General features: G+C 39.2%; 1 protein-coding gene across 2 annotated transcripts; it reads right to left on the minus strand.

Moving 5' to 3' along the window:
- Nucleotides 1-1,184: 1,184 nt before the first annotated feature.
- LOC126187779 (uncharacterized) lies at nt 1,185-19,311 on the minus strand. 2 transcript variants are annotated; one of them, XM_049929050.1, is made up of 2 exons: nt 18,108-19,311; nt 1,185-2,263 (listed from the first exon to the last, which is right to left on the minus strand). In XM_049929050.1, the coding sequence occupies exons 1-2, from the start codon at nt 18,167-18,169 to the stop codon at nt 2,029-2,031; spliced, it is 297 nt and encodes a 98-aa protein (XP_049785007.1). In that variant the 5' UTR covers nt 18,170-19,311; the 3' UTR covers nt 1,185-2,028. The 2 variants fall into 2 exon arrangements, with proteins under 2 accessions (XP_049785007.1, XP_049785006.1); XM_049929049.1 differs by lacking the exon at nt 18,108-19,311 and having other exon boundaries at nt 1,185-1,974; nt 2,136-3,033.
- Nucleotides 19,312-22,988: the final 3,677 nt, after the last annotated feature.

A 22,988-nucleotide genomic window follows, 5' to 3' on the forward strand; every position in this document is an offset into this window, starting at 1 on the left:
AGGATGGGGAAGGAAGTCGGCCGTGCCCTTTCAGAGGAACCATCCCAGCATTTGCCTGGAATGATTTAGAGAACTCACGGAAAACCTAAATCAGGATGGCCGGACGCGGGATTGAACCGTCGTCCTCCCGAATGCAAGTCCAGTGTCTAACCACTGCGCCACCTCGCTCGGTGACAGTGTAGGAGTTATTGGCAAATGTACTTTGGGAGTAAGTTCACTCTCCAAAACTGACAACTTCTTAATGTCCGATGCCTAATTTTCCAACCAGCCAGGCTATTGAAAGTAATAAGTAAGTATAAATACACATAATATGGAGTGCCACCTTACAATCTTCATCACTGCTCTGAAATTCACAACTAAGTGCCTGGCAGAGGGTCCATCAAACCACCTTCAAGTTATTTCTCTACTGTTCCTCTCTTGAAGAGCAGGCAGGAAAAAGCAAACATTTATGCCTTACCATGTGAGCTCTCATTTCTCTATTTTAATACAATGACAATTTCTCCCTATGTAAGTTGGTGCCAACAAAATTTTTCACATTCAGAGGAGAAAGCTTGGACTGACATTTCGTGAAGATCCTGCTGCAATGAAAAATACCTTTTGTTTAATGATTCCCACCACAACTTGCATATCATATCTGTGACATTCTCTCCCCTATTTCACGATAGTAGAAAAAGATCTGCCCTTGGCTGAACAATTTTGATGTCCTCTGTCAATACTATTTGATGTGGGTTCCATACCACTAAGCAACACTCCAGAAGCCAGACAAGTGTAGCATAGGCAATTTCTTTAGTAGACTTGTTGCATCTTCTAAGGGTTCCTTCAATAAATTGCAGTCTCTGATCAGTTTTCCCCACAGCATTGTCTATAGACGCATTCCGATTTAAGTTATCCTTAATTGTAGTCCCTAAGTAATCAATTGAATTCACAGCCTTTAAATTTATGTAATTTATCACGTAACCAAAATTTAGTGGAATCTGATGACTGTATTAGACAGTAAATAGCATCATCATTTGCAACAATCTAAGGGGGTTGCTCAGATTGTTTCCTAAACCGTCTACAGGGTGCGTCAAAAAATATATATAAATACTTTGAAGCTTCACAGAAAATTTATTTCCCGTTCTACAATGTTAAATTTCTGGAAATGGAAAGCTTAAAGTCCAATTGGAAAAATAAATGTACTTTGCAAATGTGATTAATGTTCAAACTGGTGGCCTTCAACATCAATACATTTCTGAGTACAAGTCACCACTGATTCCGTACATCGTACCAAAGTGCCCAATGAGATTTCTGGGCACACCGCCTGAATCTCATTCCAAAGTGTGTCCAGGTTACATGGTTTATGTTTGTACACCTCATCTTTTACTGTGCCCAATAAGAAGAAATCCAGCAGCGTGAGGTCTGGAGAATGTGCAGAAAACTCGATTGGTCCCCTGCGTCCTATCCACTGGCCTGGCACACTGTGATCCAGGTATGCTCGTACGTCCCTATTTCTTGTTGGAAATAAAACTCACCATTACCGTATAATGCACAAATGGCAGGGAATATGGAGTCAGCAAGCATTGTTAGGTACATTTCTCCAGTAACAGTACCTTCAAAGCAGAAAGGCCCAATGAGTCCCCTTGCAGACAAATCACACCACACATTTACACCAGGAAAATTCACAGCCTTTTCAACTGTAATGTGAGGATTATCTTCAGTTCAGTACACACAATTGTGCCTATTGACAGTTCCATTGAGTTTGAATTGGGCTTCATCCGACCAAATTATGCTACAAATAAATCCCGGTTCACATCTCACCATCTCCTGAACCCATTCACAAATTTCTAACCTTCGATCTGGATCATCGTCACTTAGCTGTTGCACCAGCCTTGGAATGTACACACGAAACTTGCCTTTCTTCAGAATGCATAGCACACTACTAGGACTTACATTACTCCCACGTGCTGCTTGCCTTGAAGATTTTTGAGGCGAACGCTGAAACAGTTCCAAGACCGCAGTTGTGGAATCATCACTTGTAGCTGTACGAGGTCACCCTGATCGACCTTTACGCACATGACACACTGTTCCATGAATTTCGAATTTGTCTCGTAGACGTGTAATTGTTAACCTTGAAGGTGGTTCTGTACGATACTCACTTCTCCACTGTCTTCGAACTGCAGCTACATTCTCAAACTTCCAGTACCACTTAATTATCTGCTTCCGCACTTCAAAGCTCAAATGCACATCCGCCATGTTGCAGTTACTTCCTTGCCACTGCTGCCACCTGTTGAAGAAACATAACATTACTTTCTCACAGATATTCAACCTTGTAGAATCGGAAATAAATTGTCTATGACAGTTCAAAGTGTATATACATTTTTTTGACGCACCCTGTATATACATTAGGAACAGCAGAGGACCTACAGTGCTTCTTTGGGCAATGCTAGATATTACTTCCATTTTACTCAATGATTTTCTGTCAGTTACTATAAATTGTGACCTTACTGATAGGATACCATCAATCCAGCCGCACCAACTGAGATGATACTCCATAAGTACGCAATATGACTACAAGTCACTTGTGAGGGATGATGCAAAGCTTTCTGGAAATCTAGAAATATGGAATCAATTTGACATCACCTGTTGGTAGTACTCATTACTTCATGCGAATAAAGAGCTAGTGGTGTTTTGTATGAATGATATTTTCTGAAACCATGCTATTTATCAGTAAATCATTTCCTTCAAAATAAATCATAATGTCCAAACAAAGTATATCTTCCAAAATTCTACTGCAAATCAAAATTAGTGAAATGGGCCTGTAATTCAGTGGATCTCTCCTGTTTGCTTTCCTGAGTATTGGTGTGACCCATGCTACTTTCCACTCTTTAGGTATGGATCTTTCATCGAGTGAGCAGTTGTATACGATTGTAGAGTATAGAGCTATTGTATCAGCATAACTGGTATGCAATTTGGAAGGAGGGGCTTGCATTTATTATGGGATTTAAGCGGCTTTGCTACACCAAGATATCTTTGCGTAATCATGTTGGCAGCTGTTCTCGATTCAAACTCTAGAGCATTCACTTCATCTTCTTTGGTGAAGCAATTTCGGAAAAGAGTGTCTAGTAGCTCGGCTTTAGTGGCACTGTCATTGGTAAAATTACCATTGCTATTGCACAGTTAAGGTACTGATGGTGTCTTGTATTGGTGTACTTACATACAACCAGAATCTCTCAGGATTTTCTGCCTGATTTTGAGGTACGTTGCGGAAACTATTAAAAGCATCTCACATTTTTGGCTGAACTTATCTCTGCCTTTAATAAGCTTTCAGTACCTACAACAATTTCAGCTTCAGTGCTTTCCAGTAGTGCTTGGAGCTCTAATTCTTTCCCATCACAGCTATGACAATTTACAACTACAGAGTCCCCTTGCCCCCATACATATTACACAGATGAGAATGAATTGTTGTTTCTTATTGTTACATGTGCTGGTGAGTCCACTTTCTCATGGAGGAATGGATAGTAATGAGCATGTGGGCTCATGAACGACCCTATACAGGAATATCAACAAGATATTCAGTGTTATTTCACTGTAAGTTTCAGAAATATTTCGCATGAAAATCAAGTACTTTACAGTGGGAGAAAAAGCTCTTTGCAACTGGTTGCTTAGAAGATAAGCTTCACTCAGGACATCCACTAACACAACTGGAAACAGGTGTGGAGGCTGCAGTGTCTGTCGAACGTTCGCCAGGAAAGTTCATTTGTAAGCAGTCACAAGAATTGAGAGTTCCCCACTCAATATTACAGATACATTCGAAGAGTTCGATGTCTTTAAACCTCGTCCTTCAAGGGCGAGTGTTTTCTTTTTTTTATTTTATTTTATTTTATTTTATTATTTTTTTTTATGAATGTGCAATATATCACAGTGCAAAAGTGACAAAAATTTATTTCTGGAGTAAAGAATTCCCACTTTTTTTATGAAGAACTTTAATTCAACCCACCATATGTCATGGTCTGGCCTGCAAATCTGCAACCCTCTTAGTGGTTACATATTTCTTTGATGATGCTGTGAAACACGTTGTGTGTCTCTCACCATTCATATGATTGTTTTATTCCACTTCTGGAAGATGCTCAGATGTTTGGTTCCAGCCCATTATTCTACTGTAGTTAGAGAATCTGTCAATGAGGCATCTCCTGATAAATGGATTGGACATGGTTCTGTCTACTTGCGTGCACATTTGGAATGGCCACCAGAAAGTCCTACTGTCAACTTGCAACAATACATTATCAGATTTCATTAAACAGAAAGTTGCTGCCACACGTTATGAGGCAACTGTTGAACTTGGGATGATGTTTGATGTGCATTTACTGCCATCATACCAACAACGAAAAGGAGATTTTCACATTGTACATGGAGGAGAATCACATTCAGTTATGAAAACAATGGTGTACTCTGCAATAATTAGTAAGGAATAGTCATACTACCTCAAAGTAATCTTCTGCCAGAATCTCATTTTAATACAATGTTACCATATATGAATATGTGGACACTTAGCATGGGGTAATGGGGCTTTGTGATCACTGTGTACAATACCAATTGTTGCTAGGTCTACCCTCATCCTGCAATTGTCCTGCACCCTTTTAGACTGAGGCACTTTCAGTAATTTCTTGAGACTCTCTAATCTAAAATCCTAGTTCATTCCACATGGCCTCCACTACCCATGTAGTCACTTCTTGAGTGTAATGGATTCCTGACCTATTAAGCAAAACCTGAAAACCCATCCTATGGCGTAAATCTGCACCCTAAATAGACGCAGAATTGTCTGAGCCTCTGATTCTGACCCTCCACTCAGTTCTGTACCAAAGGTTTTCAGCCCATCCTGTTGACGACACTTGCCATCATTTGTAAGCAGTCTTTGCCACTTTGTACAGCTGAATGAAACTAGAGAGAATCTCTTCCAGTCCAAAGTGACATACATTGTTAGCACTGATTTGAGTAACTACCTGCAGCTAGCTGCACCCTGCAGTCGTCATGGCATCCATCCACAAGCATCAGTTTCACATCTGGGATGACCCACTGGTATGCACACGAAGTGCACTTTGGGCTTTCCCCCAACCTTGACAGCCATATCCCAAATGAGCCACCCCATTGTGCACCAACAATGGAACTCCAAACTACCAGTAACCCAAATCTATTGGACAGCCTAGATCTTGTGGGCCAAAAGGCTTCCTCTGAATTTGACATATAAGTTTTATATCTTCATCAACTTAACATTTTGACAGACTTTGTGGAGAAGGAGAATCTAGAAATGTTGGTGTTTACTGAAATCACGCAAAAAGGAAGAGGAAAGGATACACACTATATTGGAGTGATGGGCAAGAGGCCAAAAATGGAATGAATGCAAAAGAAAAACCAATCCTAGAAGAATGTGTGGAAGCAGTAGAAGATATAAGTGAGAAGATGAAGAAGATTCAGCTGAGGCCTTAATTGAAGAACAGAAGTATATGCACCACAGACAGGAAATAAAGAGGAAACATTGAGGAATTCCTAAGAAATTAAAGAATTAACTTATGGATGTGGAAGCAATAACAACAGGCACCTTAACTGTACAGGTGGGAAATGAAAATTAGGGAAGGAAGTGAGGATTGATATGTACAGATACGGGAAGAAAAATGAGTAAGCAGAGAAAATGGCTGATTATTGTGAAAGAAATGGTTTGATTGTGAGCAACTTGTTGTTCAGGAAGATAACAGCCAAAAGATAACAAGACCTGGCTGGGCAGAGAGAAGTACAACAATGTTCAATGGCTACTTTCTGGTGGAAAAGCAAAATCACAGACTGTTAATGGGTGTAACTGTGTTCCCAGGAGAAGCTTTTGATATAAACTGTCCAGCAGTGGTGCAAAGATGAGGATCGGTAAAATGGAAGACATTAAGGCAAAAAGGGAGACGAAATGAAAGCATGGCAATAAAAGACAGGAAAGCAGATGAAAATTCAGACAGTTACTTGCTGTATCTGTGGTCCCAACCGAATAGCGTGCGCACCCTGCCATCGCATTGCTTGCCACAGTTTCCCGTCGCGACCACACTACCCTCTGGCTACATGATATAACAGGAGCACTGGCCCCGAGTCAGGGGGTCTTGCAGACAGCTCTGTGCAATTCAGTATTGTATAACAACTTATGGCACGAATCAGGAATATTCTTTGGACACTAATTGGAACTGTATCTACGGTACACTGTTCGCTGTCAATAAAGCTAAGAAACTTTTATACTAGCTGGCGCTTGTCACTAATCATTTTCCTGCCACCAGATTTTAGTCACAACCTGGTCACGTCCTACTCCATATCCAAATTATGGTTGCCACGCCCGGACAGCCATAAAATTACTTCAGCTTAAAATCCAAAGCACTGAATGGGGAAGAGTGGAAAAGTAATAGGGTAAGTTAAAACGGGCATTTGTAAGCTCTTTAGAGAACACCTCTGGCAGAATGCCATGAAATGAGAAAGATAAAGAGAGACAACAGTGGAATGAGCAAGTGAAGGAAGCAGTAAAATAAAAGACAAAAGCATGGCAAGAATGATCAGAGACAAAAAGAAAGGAAGTAAAGGAAATAACAAGAAAGCAAAGCGAAATGTAAGAAAGTGATACTAGAATAATGAGGAAAAGTTGGGAGGAATTCACGTGAGATTTGGAAAAGGTTGTTAATTGGGGGGGGGGGGGGGTGAAAAGATGTATGGAATCACGTGGAGGAAGGAAAACAGTTACACAATGTGAGAGGAGAAATTGGAAAGCTAATAATGCTACTGGAAGAGATGTGGAAAAGATGGAAGGAGTATTTTGATAAACCATTGAATGTGCTAAATAGTTATGAAATAGGAATGAAAGTACATTGGAGAAGGAAGGAGGGGGCGTTTGAACCTGGACGAAGAACAAGATATTGCAACGTTAGAAGAAAGAAAACATGAAAGGTTATATGAATTGCTAAGATGCGTATGGACTCAGGAATGTGTGCACATAGAATGGGGAAATGATATAATAATTCCAGTTCCAGTGCTCCAGAAGAGAGATTGAAAAGTATGTGACGACAATTGAGGGATCACGCTCATATCACAAGTAGCAGAAATAATGGAGAGGATACCAAAATGAAGACTGACAGAAAGCGTGGAAGAGCAGTGTGACTTCCGACATGGCCAATGAACAGGGGACCCAATCTTTAGTATGAGAGAATTGATGTAAAGGGGAAAACTCTGGTGATAACATTTCTTGACTTCATGGAGGCATATGATAATGACCTCAGAGAAAACTGACCTCAACTCTGAACAGAAGGTGAACTGGAAAAGAAACAACTGAAATTCTTCAAGTAATGTACGACAAAAGTTTCAGCTGTGTCCTCATCCAAGATAGTTTAACTGTTTGGTTTAGGGCTGTTACATAGCTGAGATGAGGAAGTGTGGCGTCCTTCATTATTATTTGTAATGGTGATGGATGAATTCTTTACGGAGACAAAAGCAGGTCTCAGAGGAATTGGGATGCTATTCACCAATGATATTGTCTAGTGGGGAACCAACAGTAAGCATGTACAGTACAACTAGACATTTTACATGAAAAAAATCAAGAAATATGGCATGAAATGCAATGTGAAAAGGAAGACCATGGTTGTAACAGCATATTGAAACAGTGGACAACTTTAAATATCTGAGAAATGTGGTAATGCATAATGCAAAGAGGGAGGCAGAAATTACCACAAGGCTACAACAGAGAAACCCATTTTACCAGTGTGCGAGGGGGCTTAGTCATACTTTATACCAATATGTACATTTGCATTGAAGACCTGGAAACTACCAAGAAGAGAAGAAAGGAGAGGAGAGTAGAATCCAGGCCAGTGAAACGAAATTCCTTTTAAGAATTATTTAAGGGGACAGCAGAGAGATACAGAGTGAGAAATGATGATGTTAAAAAGAAAATTGAATAATAGAATTGAAAATAAGAGATTAAAATGATTTGGACAAGTAAAGACATTGGAAGAAGAAAAAAATGCCAAAATGAATAAGAGAGAGCACTTTCTAGAACAAGACGGAAATCCAGAGCAAGAAGCATTGGTTCGATCAAGACTAGTTTAAGAAGGAACCTGGACTGGAAAAATCAGTTACAGATGAAGAAAAGGGGGAAGTGAAGAATACCCTACATTTCCCAACCCAGCTTGATGCTGGATAAAAAGAGAAACAAAGATTACGGTAACGAATAAAATGTCTTTACGGCCTCATTTTGCTGCAACTGTCTTTTGTTCTGTAGTTTGTACCTCCTTTTCCTGTTTTTAAATGCATAGCACAAACACATTTAGGTTCACCGATCTTGGGCTGCCCCTCCAAAGAAGGGCTTATGGTGGGGTGTCCTCACCAGAGTGCCTGGGTTCAGAGATCAAGGCTGTCTTTGTTTTTTATTGATATTCTACACTATGTCTGCTTATGGTTAACAATAAAGAACTTTGACAATATTTGGATATCTTCATCATCTACACCTTTACTCATCTTCAGCAGAGAGCTGCTCCCCTACTTAATTCTCCCCAACATCTACACATTTGGTGTCAAAAGAATATCTGTTTTGGGTTGAATTGGCTGATACACAGGATGCAGCAATGGCAGTGATTCAGCAGCAGTGAGATGACACAGATGGAGACAAATGCTGATGGAAACTACAATGGTGGTTCAACGTGTGCGACAGCAGCTAAAGTAGCAGCAAGTACATTTCTTATATCATTCATAGGGTCCTTGTATCCTTAGGTTTGTCCTCTTTCTGCCATATGTTCCCATTATGTTAGGGATAGACTCAGTCAAAGCACCTGGGAGTGACCCGAGGGATGAACCGGACTCCAGCTGTGTGTACCCAGTGTAATTTACCAGGACACATAGCCTAGGGCACCAATTCGCACAATATAGTTTGCTGAGTATGCCAACGGAATGGGCAATGCACCAGGTAGTACAGATAATATGTGTGGTTAAGATGAGAAAGGACATGGATACCAAGAAAATTTAGATCACTGTAAATAATACGTAAATATAAGCATGGGTTGTTGTAATTAGAAGAAAAAAGTAGGAATTTAGTAGTCTGTATTAGTGGATATGATATATCCATACGAATGAGGCATTGACCATGATATTGTCAGTTATGCTGACTTCATCCACTGAGACACAGTGAGCATGATGGAAAATCTGCCTCAGGTATCTGTGTAAGTTAGAAAAGTAAGTACAGAGTATTAAGGAAATTCATGACATATCATAGGTGAACTAAGGACACACAAGTGTACCTGGAAAGTGACTGTGATCCAGGAAGCAAGTCAGTGGTATCAATGAGCTCTTAAGTGCAATATGCTGGACAAGTCTCTTGGGGTGAAAGGTAACTGAGATGAGGTACTGAGGATTTATTAAGAGACGATACTGTTATGATAATGTGTTATGGGGCTATCTTCATTACTGAATTACTGTGAGGAATTTAACCATGGAGTTAATGTTAGAAATTAACTTTTATGTAAATGTAGTGGACAGTGTTCACTTAGCCATAGAACAATGTAATTTTGACAAATCCCCTGTAATTACACCTGGGTATGTGACCACAGCAATGCTACCTCAGACTTGTTCGTTTCTGAAGTAACTGTCCTTATTTGTTATGACATAGTGATAATGCAAAAAGACAGTCTGCATATAAATAAGTATTTGCAGGTCAAGTAGTGTCTGGTTTGGTTTCAAATGCTGGAAGAGTACTTAGTATTGTTTCCTTGGGATAGTATAGGGCATGGCGCCATGGGACTTACATATTACTCACGTCTCATGTTAGTCAGAATCAGAGGTGTTGAGGAAGTTACTGCAAAAGTGGGTAAGATTAGCAAGGATACTGCAATATGTTGCTTTCCGGACTCCATCCCCCTTCCTACACGGTGGAACAACACAGTTGCTTAAAAAGAAAGAACTGAAGTAAGGTAATGCCAAACAGGATCTAATGACTTAACGCCTGTGCCTCATTTCAATGAGACAGTGAACATGATGTAATAAGAGAAAAGGAAAAAAGAACACCATATAGTATAGGCTACTCAAGAGTGAGTACTCCAGACTCAAGTAGGAGAATGTAAAGTGAAAAATGACTTTAAATTCAAAAGAGCTTCTGTTACAGCCATTTTCTCATGCAGGAATCCAGTGGGTGGATTATTCCTAAGAGGGAAGAAATATATTAGTAGGGGCCCAACAGGGGCCTGGCTGTAGGTTGCAGCCAGCCGATGCAGCATCTCACCATACTGGGAACTCTCCTCAACCCAGTTCTCTGGGCAATGACTGGCCTGCAGGATGATCCAACGGCAATGTACACAGCAGTAGTTGTCTTCCCCAGTAACAAGCTCTCTTTGGCCATATGTATCTCCTTGTGCAAGGCGAGCAGCTCATCAGCACAGCTGGGCTATGCATCAATCCTGCTGTGTGTCCATCTCTGTCATGAGGTTGATGATGCTCTTCTGATACAGTGTTGAACACTGCCAGGGTATGAGCCAACAACCATCGCCTGTCGACCTAGCCGCCAAGTTGCATTCACTCTGTCACATCTCCACTAGACCACTTACCGGCCATCCTGGTGCTGCCTCACGGTCTTAGGTACAAACTCAGGTCCTCCGAGCTCCACACCACTGGGGTTCGGGGTTCAATGCTGCCAGATGTAGTGCCCCAGCCATCAGCCCAAGGTCTGTAACATCACCCAGATGCCACTGCCGACTTCTGCTAGGGTGTCCACTAGTCTGTTTCAAATCCCCCCGCCATCACATTGTCATGCGATCTTATCATGGCAACAGCTGGTAATTGGAACATACTGGTAGAAGTCACTATTGGTCCAGGCCTTTGAGAAGCTCTTACTGTGGTGCATCCACATCTGCATGCCTGGGTACAGAGTTCAACACCTATCACCTATTAATGATTGCTGCAGGCATACTACACTACACCAGATGAATGCTTCAGGTAGTAAGCAGCTTGCTTTGAAATGTGTGCCGAGATCTTTGTAGCAAGTTCCAGTCAATGGCACTCACACCAGTGACATCTCTGCACTTAACATTCATGTTGAATATGTGATTATTCATACAAAACGGATCTACAACAGAATGACCACATAAAACCAGTTACAGCGAAGTCTGATGTTACACTGAGATTCAGTATACCAAGAAAATTTAATCCAACAATGAAGGAAGTAATTTACAATAATATTGTCCAAATAATTCCTGAGTATCACTCATCATCTAGGACACTTACAATGTAGGATTAATAGAGAAGATGATACAAGGACTCTTTGCCACACACTGTAAAGTGGTTGCAAAGTATAAATGCAGATGATCCCATGAGCACGACACTGAATGAGGTAAAGTGTGGTGTGCATGTATGGGTGTACACTATTCGGCCACAGAATCTTTAGGAAGTGCATGCATCAATCTGTTTCTTCATTACGAAAATATGAACATTTGGACACAACTGCAGTTCATTAGTTATCAAATGCCACTTACACACAGTTGTAATAACTTCATCCTTTTACCATAAATGCAAGACAATAATGGAATCATTACTAGTTACACCCACAATAAGTTCTGGGAGACTAAGTTCACAGTTATAGAATCTATGCAGTGTCATCTGATTGACAAAATTCTGATGCAACCACCTTCCATGTTATGGGTAAATAGTAAGTTCACTGGACAGAGTAGGAGTCACTGCCTTAAAAAAAGACTTTTGAGTGCATCACATTGTTTAGAACTGGTATTAGGCGGCCATGTTGATAGAGGGACATGACAGAATGGCACAAAGGAGCTATTAAGTTTGGCCAGTCCCATAACCACATGGCGAATGAAGTTGATCAATTTGTTGATGTATCATAAAGGACTGTCCAACAAGTCTCTAGGGAATGGCTTACTAATAGCATCCATGTAACAGACTGTAAGAACAGTGGCCTTAAAAAAATGCTAATCGGGACTGGAGATGAGTGACACATGTTATCAGTAACAATCAGTTTCAACCCCTGAAAAGAAATGGCACTGTCATTGAATCCAGATCCATCTCAAAGAGTTCCTGAGCGATCACTGTCAAGCGAACTGCATGCAGTGGGCGTGTGACTATGATATCCTGCAAAAGGCTATTGTTCACAGTAGCACAGAAAGCTGCATGTCTTCAAAAAGGCCAAACATAGAAATTGGACAGTAGCTAACTAATGGCTTGTAATGTGGCCTGACAAGCTGCAATTATGTCTCTCTTAAAATGTTGCAAAGTGTTGAGTGCTTCAATGCCCAATGAGAGATTTAACCTACAGTGTGTAGAGGGTGTAGTTCAGGTGGGTGGAGATTTTGTGATGTCTAGGTGATGTTTTTTATACCATGAGTTGGGACACAATTTCAGGTTACTGTGAATATGAACCAGGATGTTTAACACAGTCAGTGACTAAATTTTGTCCAGTCTTCTGCATCTTCCAGGATGACAATTGTTATATCCTCACTCTTGCACACAAATGTTTCTTGTTTGATGAACACTCAGCACCCTATCATACTTTGACTGGCTTGCTAAAGCACCCGACCTTAATTCCATAGAAGTAGTCTGTGACTATCTTAAACACTATGTGAATATAACAGTCAACATCATCAAAACTTCATAGCTTTGCAGGATCCATTATCAGCGAGTGACTTCAGGTGGATTCTGGCATATCTGAAGATACTTGTCGTCCCTTTTCTTGCTGAACTGAAGCCATAATCGAGGGTAGAGGTGGTGTTACACAGTATTAATGTGGTGTCTCCTGAGGGTGTTTACTCTTCTATGAAAAATAACGAGGTCACCTGCATACTGATTCAAGAATTTGAAACTACAACTCCCTGATATTATGCTACACTGATGTCACTTTCATTTTCGCAAAAGTATCTTTGTGAGAGTATTTACATCTCACTGAAAGCAAGCTGGAAGTGAACTTTGGGCATATCCCTACCTCTGCAAATTTTTTGATTGAATACCTAATATTCTGAACACTGTGATGATGATGAAAATGACAGAAAAATCACAAACAGAAAATTATCTGTCAATTACACTTCCAAATCATTTTTACAAAGGACTTTTGAGGACAGCACCTCATAAAGCCAATATAAAGTACCACTCTTCTGCAATAATTGGACAATATCATGTCATCAGGACATATGAAGATGCTGCACTACAATTCCTTTTGCAATTTTTTAAAATTTCGTCCCTCATAGATCATGAATACGACACTTCGTAAAGATGTGGAACATGTCAGGTTAATAAAAGATGTCTACAAGATATTACATTACACAAAATATTGCATGACACTAATGTTTAAGTTTTTTTATTTTTTTCCCCCTTAATTTATATCTAAAAATTCAGCCAATGAGTAGGAGGAGTTGTCATCTAGAAATTCTTTTAATTTATTTTTAAATGTTAGTTGGCTATTTGTCAGGCTTTTGATGCTGTTTGGTAGGTGACCAAAGACTTTTGTGGCAGCATAATTTACCCCTTTCTGTGCCAAAGTCATATTTAACCCTGCATAGTGAAGATCATCCTTTCTCCTGGTGTTATAGCTATGCACACTGCTATTACTTTTGAACTGGGTTGGATTATTAACAACAAATTTCATAAGTGAATATATATATTGTGAGGATCCCTAGATCCTTAAATAGATGTCTGCAGGATGGCACTGGGTGGGCTCCAGCAATTATTCTGATTACACGTTTTTGAGCAATGAATACTTTTCTACTCAGTGATGAATTACCCCAGAATATGATGCCATACGAATGAAAGTAGGCATAGTAAGCTAATTTACTGAGATTCTTATCACCAAAATTTGCAATAACCCTAATAGCATACGTAGCTCAACTCAGACGTTTCAGCAGACCATCAATGTGTTGCTTCCAGTTTAACCTCTCATCAATGGACACACCTAAAAATTTTGAAAATTCTACCTTAGCTACAGACTTCTGTTCAAAGTCTATATTTATTACTGGAGTTGTGCCATTTACTGTAAGGAACTGTACATACTGTGTTTTATCAAAATTTAAAGCGAGTCCGTTTGCTGAGAACCACTTAATAATTTTGTGAAAAACATCATTTACAATTACGTCACTTAGTTCTTGGTTTTTGGATGTTATTACTATACTTGTATTATCAGCAAAAAGAACTAACTTTGCATCTTCATCAATGTGGAGTGGTAAGTCATTAATGTATATCAAGAACAGTAAAGGACCTAAGACCGAACCCTGTGGGACCTCGTACTTGACAGCCCCCCCAGTTTGAGGAATCAGCTGTTGTTTTAACATTACATGAACCACTTATTTCAACTTTCTGCTTTCTTCCAGTTAAGTATCAATTAAACCATTTGTGCACTGCCCCCCCTCAAACCATAATGATCCAGCTTAACCAAAAGAATTCCATGATTTACACAATCAAAGGCCTTTGAGAGATCACAAAAAATACCAATGGGTGATGTCCAGTTATTCAGAGCATTTAATATTTGATCAGTGAAAGCATATATAGCATTTTTTGTTGAAAATCCTTTCTGAAAACCAAACTGACATTTTGTTAGTACTTTATTTTTACAAATATGGGAGGCTACTCTTGAATACATTACTTTCTCAAAACATTTTGATAGAGCTGTCATAAGAGAGACTGGTCAGTAGTTGTTGACATCCGACGTATCCCCCTTTTTATGCAATGGTTTTACAATGGCATATTTCAGTCTATTGGGAAAAACACCCTGCTCCAAAGTGCTATTACATACGTGGCTGAGAATCCTTCTTATCTGTGGGGAACAAGCTTTAAGTACCTAGCTGGAAATGCCATCAATTCCGTAAGAGCTTTTACTTTTCAGTGAGTTTATTATTTTACTGATTTCAGAGGGAGAGGTTGGTGGAATTACAGTTGTTTCAAACTGCACAGGTATGGCCTCTTCTAGTGAAGATCTAGATCCTATTTTCTCCACAACATTTAAAAAATGATTATTGAAAATATTTTCAATTTCTGATTGTTTGTTAGTACACTTGTCATTCAGTTTTATGGCACTAAAGTCTTCCTGTGCTCTTGGTTGCCCTGTTTCCCTTTCAATAATATTCCAAATTGCTTTAATTTTATTATCAGAGTTACTGATCTCAGACATGATACTCATGCTTCTGGACTTTTTAATAACTTTTCTTAGTACTGCACAATAGTTTTTATAATATTTGACAATTTCGGGGTCAGTACTCCCTCTTGCTGTTAGATACAGTTCTCTTTTACGGTTGCAAGATATTCTTATTCCTTTAGTTACCCAAGGTTTTTTATGTTTTCTTGGAATTATGTTTAACTATTTTCCTGGGAAAACAATTTTCAAATACCCTTAAAAATGTATCGTGAAATAAGTTATATTTCAAGTTTGCATCGGGTTCCTTATACACTTCATCCCAGTCTAGCTGCTGTAGGCTTTCCCTAAAGTTTGCAATATTTATATTGTTAATTGAATGCACTGCTTTGAAAGTCTGATTTGATATACTGCATGGAGCTATGTCATATACTGTAACTAGCTGTGCACCATGATCTGAAAGACCATTCTCAACAGGATAAGCATTTATGTCCTTAAACTTATCTTGGTCTGTAAAAAAGTTATCTATCAATGTACTGCTGTTCTTTGTTATCCGAGTAGGAAAATCAATGACGGAGCTCAAATTGAAAGAACTGAGTAATAATACAAGGTCATTCTTCCTATTACACTCTTTCAGGGAATCAACATTGAAATCCCCACAAATGATAATCCCCCTGTCTGACAGATAGCACAACAGAGCATCCAAGTTTTCTAGAAATAGCTGGAAATTCCCTGAGGGGGCCTATACACTGTTACAATTATGAAAGTGCCATCATTTAGTTTTAGTTCAGTGGCACATGCTTCCATATGTTGCTCTAAACAAAATATTTTAGTTTCTAAATTTTTTACACTGTGGAAGCTTTTGACATATATGGCAACTCCTCCTCTCATCATATTATCTCTACTTACATGTGCAGCTAATTTGTACCCATTGATGCTAACCTTTTGCATATCAGTGACAATGTGATGCTCAGACAGGCATAGTACATCTATTACATTCTCAGTTTCTATATCTTCTAAACAAAGCAGAAGCCCATCAATTTAATTCTTCAATCCCCCAATATTTTGATGAAATATACTAAAATTATTTTTCACTTTACTTTTGTGAGTATCTTGAACTTTTTTAACATCTTTAGTACTTGCCTGGCTGAGTTTCCCACTGGACACTGATCTTAAACTAAAAAGTGTTTCCACCATGAGATGTAGTTCCTCCCCCCTTTAAATTTCCTTTACCCTTCCCTTTCTTGTTGAGGTGTAGGCCATGTCTAGTATAGTCCCATCTACAGAGTGAATCAACAGGAACCACACCAATGTGTGACCCTGCACCAGATCCAAGTAGCCGTTCCAACTCCAAATTAACTCTCCTGACAGAAGAGCTCAAATGAGGTCAGTCGTGGTGCTCCAGAACCGACACAAAACCCAACACTGGTATGACTCGATGTTGACGCAATCTTTGCCAGGTCACACTCTATGCTGTACCCCGGATCTCTGTCAATACTGTTGCCTGGCCCACCCACAATAACCGCGGTATCTTCCTTAGTAAAGCCTCTACATAGTGAACCTAAATCCTCTGTAACCTGCCCCAGTCCAGCACTAGGTTTGAAAAAACTTGTGACCTGGTATTCTGACCCTAATTCATACTGCAGAAGTAGGCCCACACCCCTAGCATGCGAACTACCTAGCAACAAGACTTTCTTTCTCTTTGCAGTCTTCCCTACATTCTTATTCAATTTGCCGCTGAAAGCTTGTTGAGCCCTGTCTACATCTACTTCTGTGAGAGGCTCATCAGTTTCTGACTGAGGCAACAGGTCAAACCTATTTTGTACATTAATAACAAAGCTGTCAGAAGAATTTCTTGGCCTGTTCCTTATGCCTGTTGCCACTTCCCACCCCTGTTTACCCTTCTCCCCCATTAACCTGCCCAGTTCTCGCCTAGCCTCATCTAACTCAGCCTGAAGGGCAGCAATTTTCCCCTCCTGTTACACAATCTTTCTATCTCTACTGCATAGCCTACAGAATCACTGATGAGTCTCGCTCATTTTCCCAATTCCCACGCCACTACAATCGCCCAAATGAAAAAAGTTACTACACCCATCACACCAGACCCCGGAGCTAACGATTCTACAGCACGTCAGGCACTTCACACTCATGGTACAAATCGATTTTAGTGACAGAAAGGCAATTAAGTTACCGGAAAACAATGAAAATCCGTGTACGAAAAATTAGGCCTACTCGTAACTATGTAAACAGTGGTTCAGAAATTTTTTACTGGAAATTACTTAAGAGATGACGATACTCTACAGATATAAAGGGGCAGCAAACGTATTTAGCACACTAAACTATCAGTAAATGCACTTAAAATTGTGGTATGAAGTTTAGTCTGAAAGCTCAAAAGTTCGGCCTCGCCGCGATATGTAAACAAAACGAACTCCTTTCACAATAGAGGTGAGGAAAAAGAGGCAGTTAACCATTCTAAATGTTTTAGTGCTTGGGAAGAACAATGATCCTAGGGGGCATGGTGTTTATTGGAAGCCGATGCACACATTATGCTATTTTCAGGAATCAAGCTGTCATCGTCTACCTTAGCACAGGCTAGTCTTAGAGATGTGTAAGATAGTAAGTAGTGTTATGAAATTTTGTGCCTGTTTGGAAAACCCTATATTGTTGAATAACACAGCAAGAGAACTAATTGTACACTCTGTTTTCATCTATTATATAACAATCTTTAGGATCTCACACTGACGTACTGTACAAGATCAAGTAACCAACTTCACAAATACAATATTGGTATATATTTAAATTGCAGTACTTTACAAGACTAATGTCTTCTACATGCTGCACATTAATTTTTTATTTTACTTATGCACCCAGATACATTTTGCTCTTTTTGTTTTTAAAAGGCATCTTCAGTGTGTGTCCTGAAATGTTACATAAATTTTTCATAATCACATGTAGGTCACAGATTTAAGAGTTCATGGAAGATTTTATAATAAAATGGAAAGGTACTTACAGATCAGGGTCTAATTCTGACCAAACAGGTTTCTCCCACATGACAAAAATGATTGAAAGCATCAAGGTTTCTTGCAGTCATTCTGTTTTCAAAACATAGCACTGTTTTTGTGTCTAGAGAGTCATTTATCTTTGTAACAACTTTTTATTTTTCGCTTTCAATGGCCACCACAAGAAAGTATGTATGTAATTTTCATAGCATCAAAACATTCTTAGACAGCTTGTCAATGTCAGGATTTTATTTTATTTTTATTTTACATGTCTAGTTCTGTGGGACCAAATGGAGGAGCAAATCTTCAATGCCATGGAACATGTCAGTACATGAAATTTCAACATAAAAGTAATAACAGATAAAATAAAATGTTTATGAAGCCAAAAAAGACAAGCCATAAGTTTATGTAAACACAATCAACAATATAACACAGGAATCAGCAAAATTTTTCAAGGAACTCCTCAACAGAATAGAAGGAACGATCCATGAGAAAACTCTTCAGTTTCGATTAGAAAGTGCGTGGATTACTACTACAATTTTTGAATTCTTGTGGCAGCTTATTGAAAATGAATGCAGCAGTATACTGCACACCTACTGCACAACAGTCAAGGAAGTGCGATCCATATGCAAATTGGATTTCTGAATAGTATTAATTGAGTGAAAACTACTAATTCTTGAGAACAGGCAGATATTGTCAACAAGAAATGACAGCAAAGAATATATATATTGACAGCCAATGTCAGAAAACCCAGACTAATGAACAGGGGTCGACAAGAGGTTCACGTACTTATACCACTTATTGCCAAAACTGCCCATTCCTGAGCCAAAATATCCTTTGAGAATGGGAAGACTTACCCCAAAATATAATGCCATACATCATAAGCAAACAAAAATAAGTGAAGAAGACTACTTTTTGTGCCAAACTGTCACTTACTTGAATAGTAAAAAAGGCAGCATTAAGTCTTTGAACAATGTGGGCTTTCCATGACATTTAACTACCTATGTGAACACCTAGAAATTTGAACTGTTCAGTTTCACTAATCATATGGTCATTCTATGAAATTAAAGTGTTGGGTTTTGTTGAATTGTGTGTTACAAACTGTAAAAACTGAGTTTTACTGTGGTTTAACATTAGTTTATTTTCTACAAGCGATGAACTTATGTCGTGAAATGTACCATTTGAACCAGTGCTAATGTTGCATCTTTACTACCAAGCTACTATCATCAGCAAACAGAAATATTTTAGAATCACCTGCAATACTAGAGTGCATATCATTTATATAATATAATATAAATAATAGTAGTGACCTTAGTACTGACCCCTGGGGCACCCCCCCCCCCCTTTCCAATTAACTGTGCCCCTCTCAGACCCCACATCAACACCACTCTTATCACTGTGGATAATGAACTTTTTCTGTCTCTTGTTAAAGTAAGAGGTGAACCAATTGTGAGCTACTCACCAAATTCCATACTGGTCCAACTTATGGATTAATATTTTGTGAACAACACAATCAAATGCCTTAGTTAAATCAAAAAAGATGCCTAGCATTCGAAACCTTTTGTTTAATCCATCCAGCACCTCACAGAGAAAAGAGAATATAGCATTTTCAATTGTTAAACCACTTCTAAAACTGAACTGTACATTTGATAGCAAAAAATGTGAAATAAAAATATCAATTATCCTTATATACACAGCCTTTTCAATAACTTTAGCAAACATTGATGGCATAGAAATAGTTCTAAAATTGTCTACAAGATCCTTGTCTCCCTTTTTGTAAAGTGGCTTTACTACTGAGTACTTTAATTGTTCAGGAAACTGATCATTCTTAAAGGAAAAATTACAAATATGGCTAAGTACAGGGCTAATATGTGCAACACAGTACTTTCATATTCTGCTGGGTACTCCATCATATCCCAAGAGAATTCTCAGTCTTCAGTCATTTAACTATTGACTCAATCTCCTCCCTTGTCAGTATCACAGAGGAGTACTTCAAATGTCAGTTCAGGAAGGCATTTTCCAAGGGAGTTATATGATTCCCTGCAAAAACTAAGCTTTTATTTAATTCACCAGCAATGCTCAGAAAGCGATTGTTAAATATTGTACACATCTCTGACTTACCAGTAACAGAAATATTACAATGAACTGACTTCACATCATCGACCTTGTGTTGCTCACCATACACATCCTTCACGACTGATCATATGGTTTTAATTTTATCATCTGAATTAGCATTCTATTTGCATACCACATACTCTTTGCCTTTCTAATAACATAAGTACCTTACAATACTGTTTGTACTGGTCTACTGTAGCTCAATTGTGACTACTTCCAACATTTTGATATAATTCCCATTTTCTTGTACATGATATCCTTATCCCACAAGTCAGCCACCCAAGCTGCCTTTTACCACTAGTACCCTGTTTAGAATCTGAAGATGATTATGAAGTAAACAAAACCAGCCATGACAGCAAAATAAAATATGCAACAGGAAATGTTATTTCCCTTTGCTATAGTTCCTACAGTTGCAGAATGCTCTAAACTGAACACGTCAATTGTGTACAAGATATTCTCTCACACTCTTTAAGTACATGTGATGCATCACTGGTTTCATACATGGTTCAGGTTGCTAGAAAATTGTTGACTGGCATGATCATGGGATGGACTGCAAAAACACCAAGGCTGCTAATACTGCTCCCTCTTTTAGGAACAGCAATATTAAAGTGTCTGTCTACATCCACACAACTCATCATTTCACAAGAACTCGGGATATAAACTAAACAAAGTGTGCAACACACGACACACTAAAATTATTTCATTAATGGAACATCCAGTCAGCTAAGTAAAGGTAGTGAAGACAGACCGTTGTGCACATCATGTTCTGCTCCAACAGTTATCTTCTGCAGGCTTCTATGAAACATCTACTTTATTAACTGCAGATGATGAGCAAGTGCTCAGTTGAAATAATGTGTAATTTCCATAACACCATCTAGTATTATGCTAAAAAACCACTGCAGCACCCTAGGACTACTACAGCATTCAACAGTAAAACTGACATCTTGGGTTGTCGGGTGTTCTGCCGGATATCAGCATCGTACTTGCACGATATTTCGGTCACGTAGCTTGTAACTTTCATCAGGTGCGACCTGAGACTGCTCCTCGAGTGGACCTGGTCCAGTATTTATGCCTATGGCCTTCCCCCTCCCACTTGGTGGAGGGGGAAGGCCATAGGCATAAATACTGGACCAAGTCCACTCGAGGAGCAGTCTCAGGTCGCACCTGATGAAGGTTACGAGTTACGTGACCGAAATATCGTGCAAGTACGACGCTGATATCCGGCAGAACACCCGACAACCCAAGATGTCATTAGATCGCCGGGAAAGCCTGAAGAGTTACTACAGTAAAACTATTTGTCTCAATGAAGACATGTCTTGATTGGATGGCAAATCAAACTGGATTACAACACACACTGTGTGCAGTACTAATTCATCCTAAAGGCAACAAGAATATATCATTCAGACTGAATTTTCCACCAATCTCATGAATATGACTATCTTCACTGTCTGTAGTGCATGTTGTCTTACCAATACCTAATTCCTGTGAACAACTATATGATGACCTGACCACAACGATTTTTATGTTCCATTAGCACAGCCTATAAACCTACTTTAAGTGATGATATTCCACACTTGCAAGAGCTCAAGGGATACCTAACTATATCTGGTGAAATAATAACTGATTCATTTGCCTCTGACACTTAAGGAAACCAACATAATAAATAATCCACTACTCACACTGTCCCATAACAGTTTATAGTAATCATCACTGTGCTGTGCAACCGACATGCAAAATGTAACATAAAGACACTTGAGACGATGCGGCACTGATTGCATTACTGGATAAGTGAAGTACCATTAACTAAAAGAATGCAATCAAATATTTTGCAATAATGTAACTATTGTACCTGACTGGAAGAATGGAAAAACCCACAGTAGATTTTTGAATGTCGTTGAAGTCTAGAAAATTTCTAGATATGCCGTACTCACAATAAAGTTAATAGGAAGTTTTTAATTACCTTGCGTATTATGCAAATTCTGCTAGAAGTAAGAGAAACTATGGATCATAGCCTGCAAGAAATGCCTTACTGTTTTAGAACTCTCTTTGCACATGTGCATAGTGTCGGAAGTTCCATGCGGCTTTTCGCGGATGATGCTGTAATATACAGAGAAGTTGCAGCATTAGAAAATTGTAGCGAATTGCAGGAAGATCTGCAGCGGATAGGCACTTGGTGCAGGGAGTGGCAATTGACCCTTAACATAGACAAATGTAATGTATTGCGAATACATAGAAAGAAGGATCCTTTATTGTATGATTATATGATAGCGGAACAAACACTGGTAGCAGTTACTTCTGTAAAATATCTGGGAGTATGCGTGCAGAACGATTTGAAGTGGAATGATCATATAAAATTAATTGTTGGTAAGGCGGGTACCAGGTTGAGATTCATTGGGAGAGTCCTTAGAAAATGTAGTCCATCAACAAAGGAGGTGGCTTACAAAACACTCGTTTTGTATACTTGTATACTTGAGTATTGCTCATCAGTGTGGGATCCATACCAGATCAGGCTGACGGAGGAGATAGAGAAGATCCAAAGAAGAGTGGCGCGTTTCGTCACAGGGTTATTTGGTAACCATGATAGCGTTACGGAGATGTTTAACAAACTCAAGTGGCAGACTCTGCAAGAGAGGTGCTCTGCATCGCGGTGTAGTTTGCTTGCCAGGTTTCGAGAGGGTGCGTTTCTGGATGAGGTATCGAATATATTGCTTCCCCCTACTTATACCTCCCGAGCAGATCACGAATGTAAAATAAGAGAGATTAGAGCGCGCACGGAG

The sequence above is a fragment of the Schistocerca cancellata genome, chromosome 5, assembly GCF_023864275.1.
Source record: "Schistocerca cancellata isolate TAMUIC-IGC-003103 chromosome 5, iqSchCanc2.1, whole genome shotgun sequence".
NCBI lineage: Eukaryota > Metazoa > Arthropoda > Insecta > Orthoptera > Acrididae > Schistocerca > Schistocerca cancellata.

Excerpts from the sequence above, each read along its gene's own strand:
- LOC126187779 (XM_049929049.1), bottom strand. The coding sequence starts at position 2,532 with ATGGAGTATCATCTCAGTTGGTGCGGCTGGATTGATGGTATCCTATCA. Across the intron at positions 1,975-2,135 it reads AGTTCGAAGACAGTGGAGAA|CGTTCGCCTCAAAAATCTTC; the intron begins GTGAGTATCGTA and ends GAACTGTTTCAG.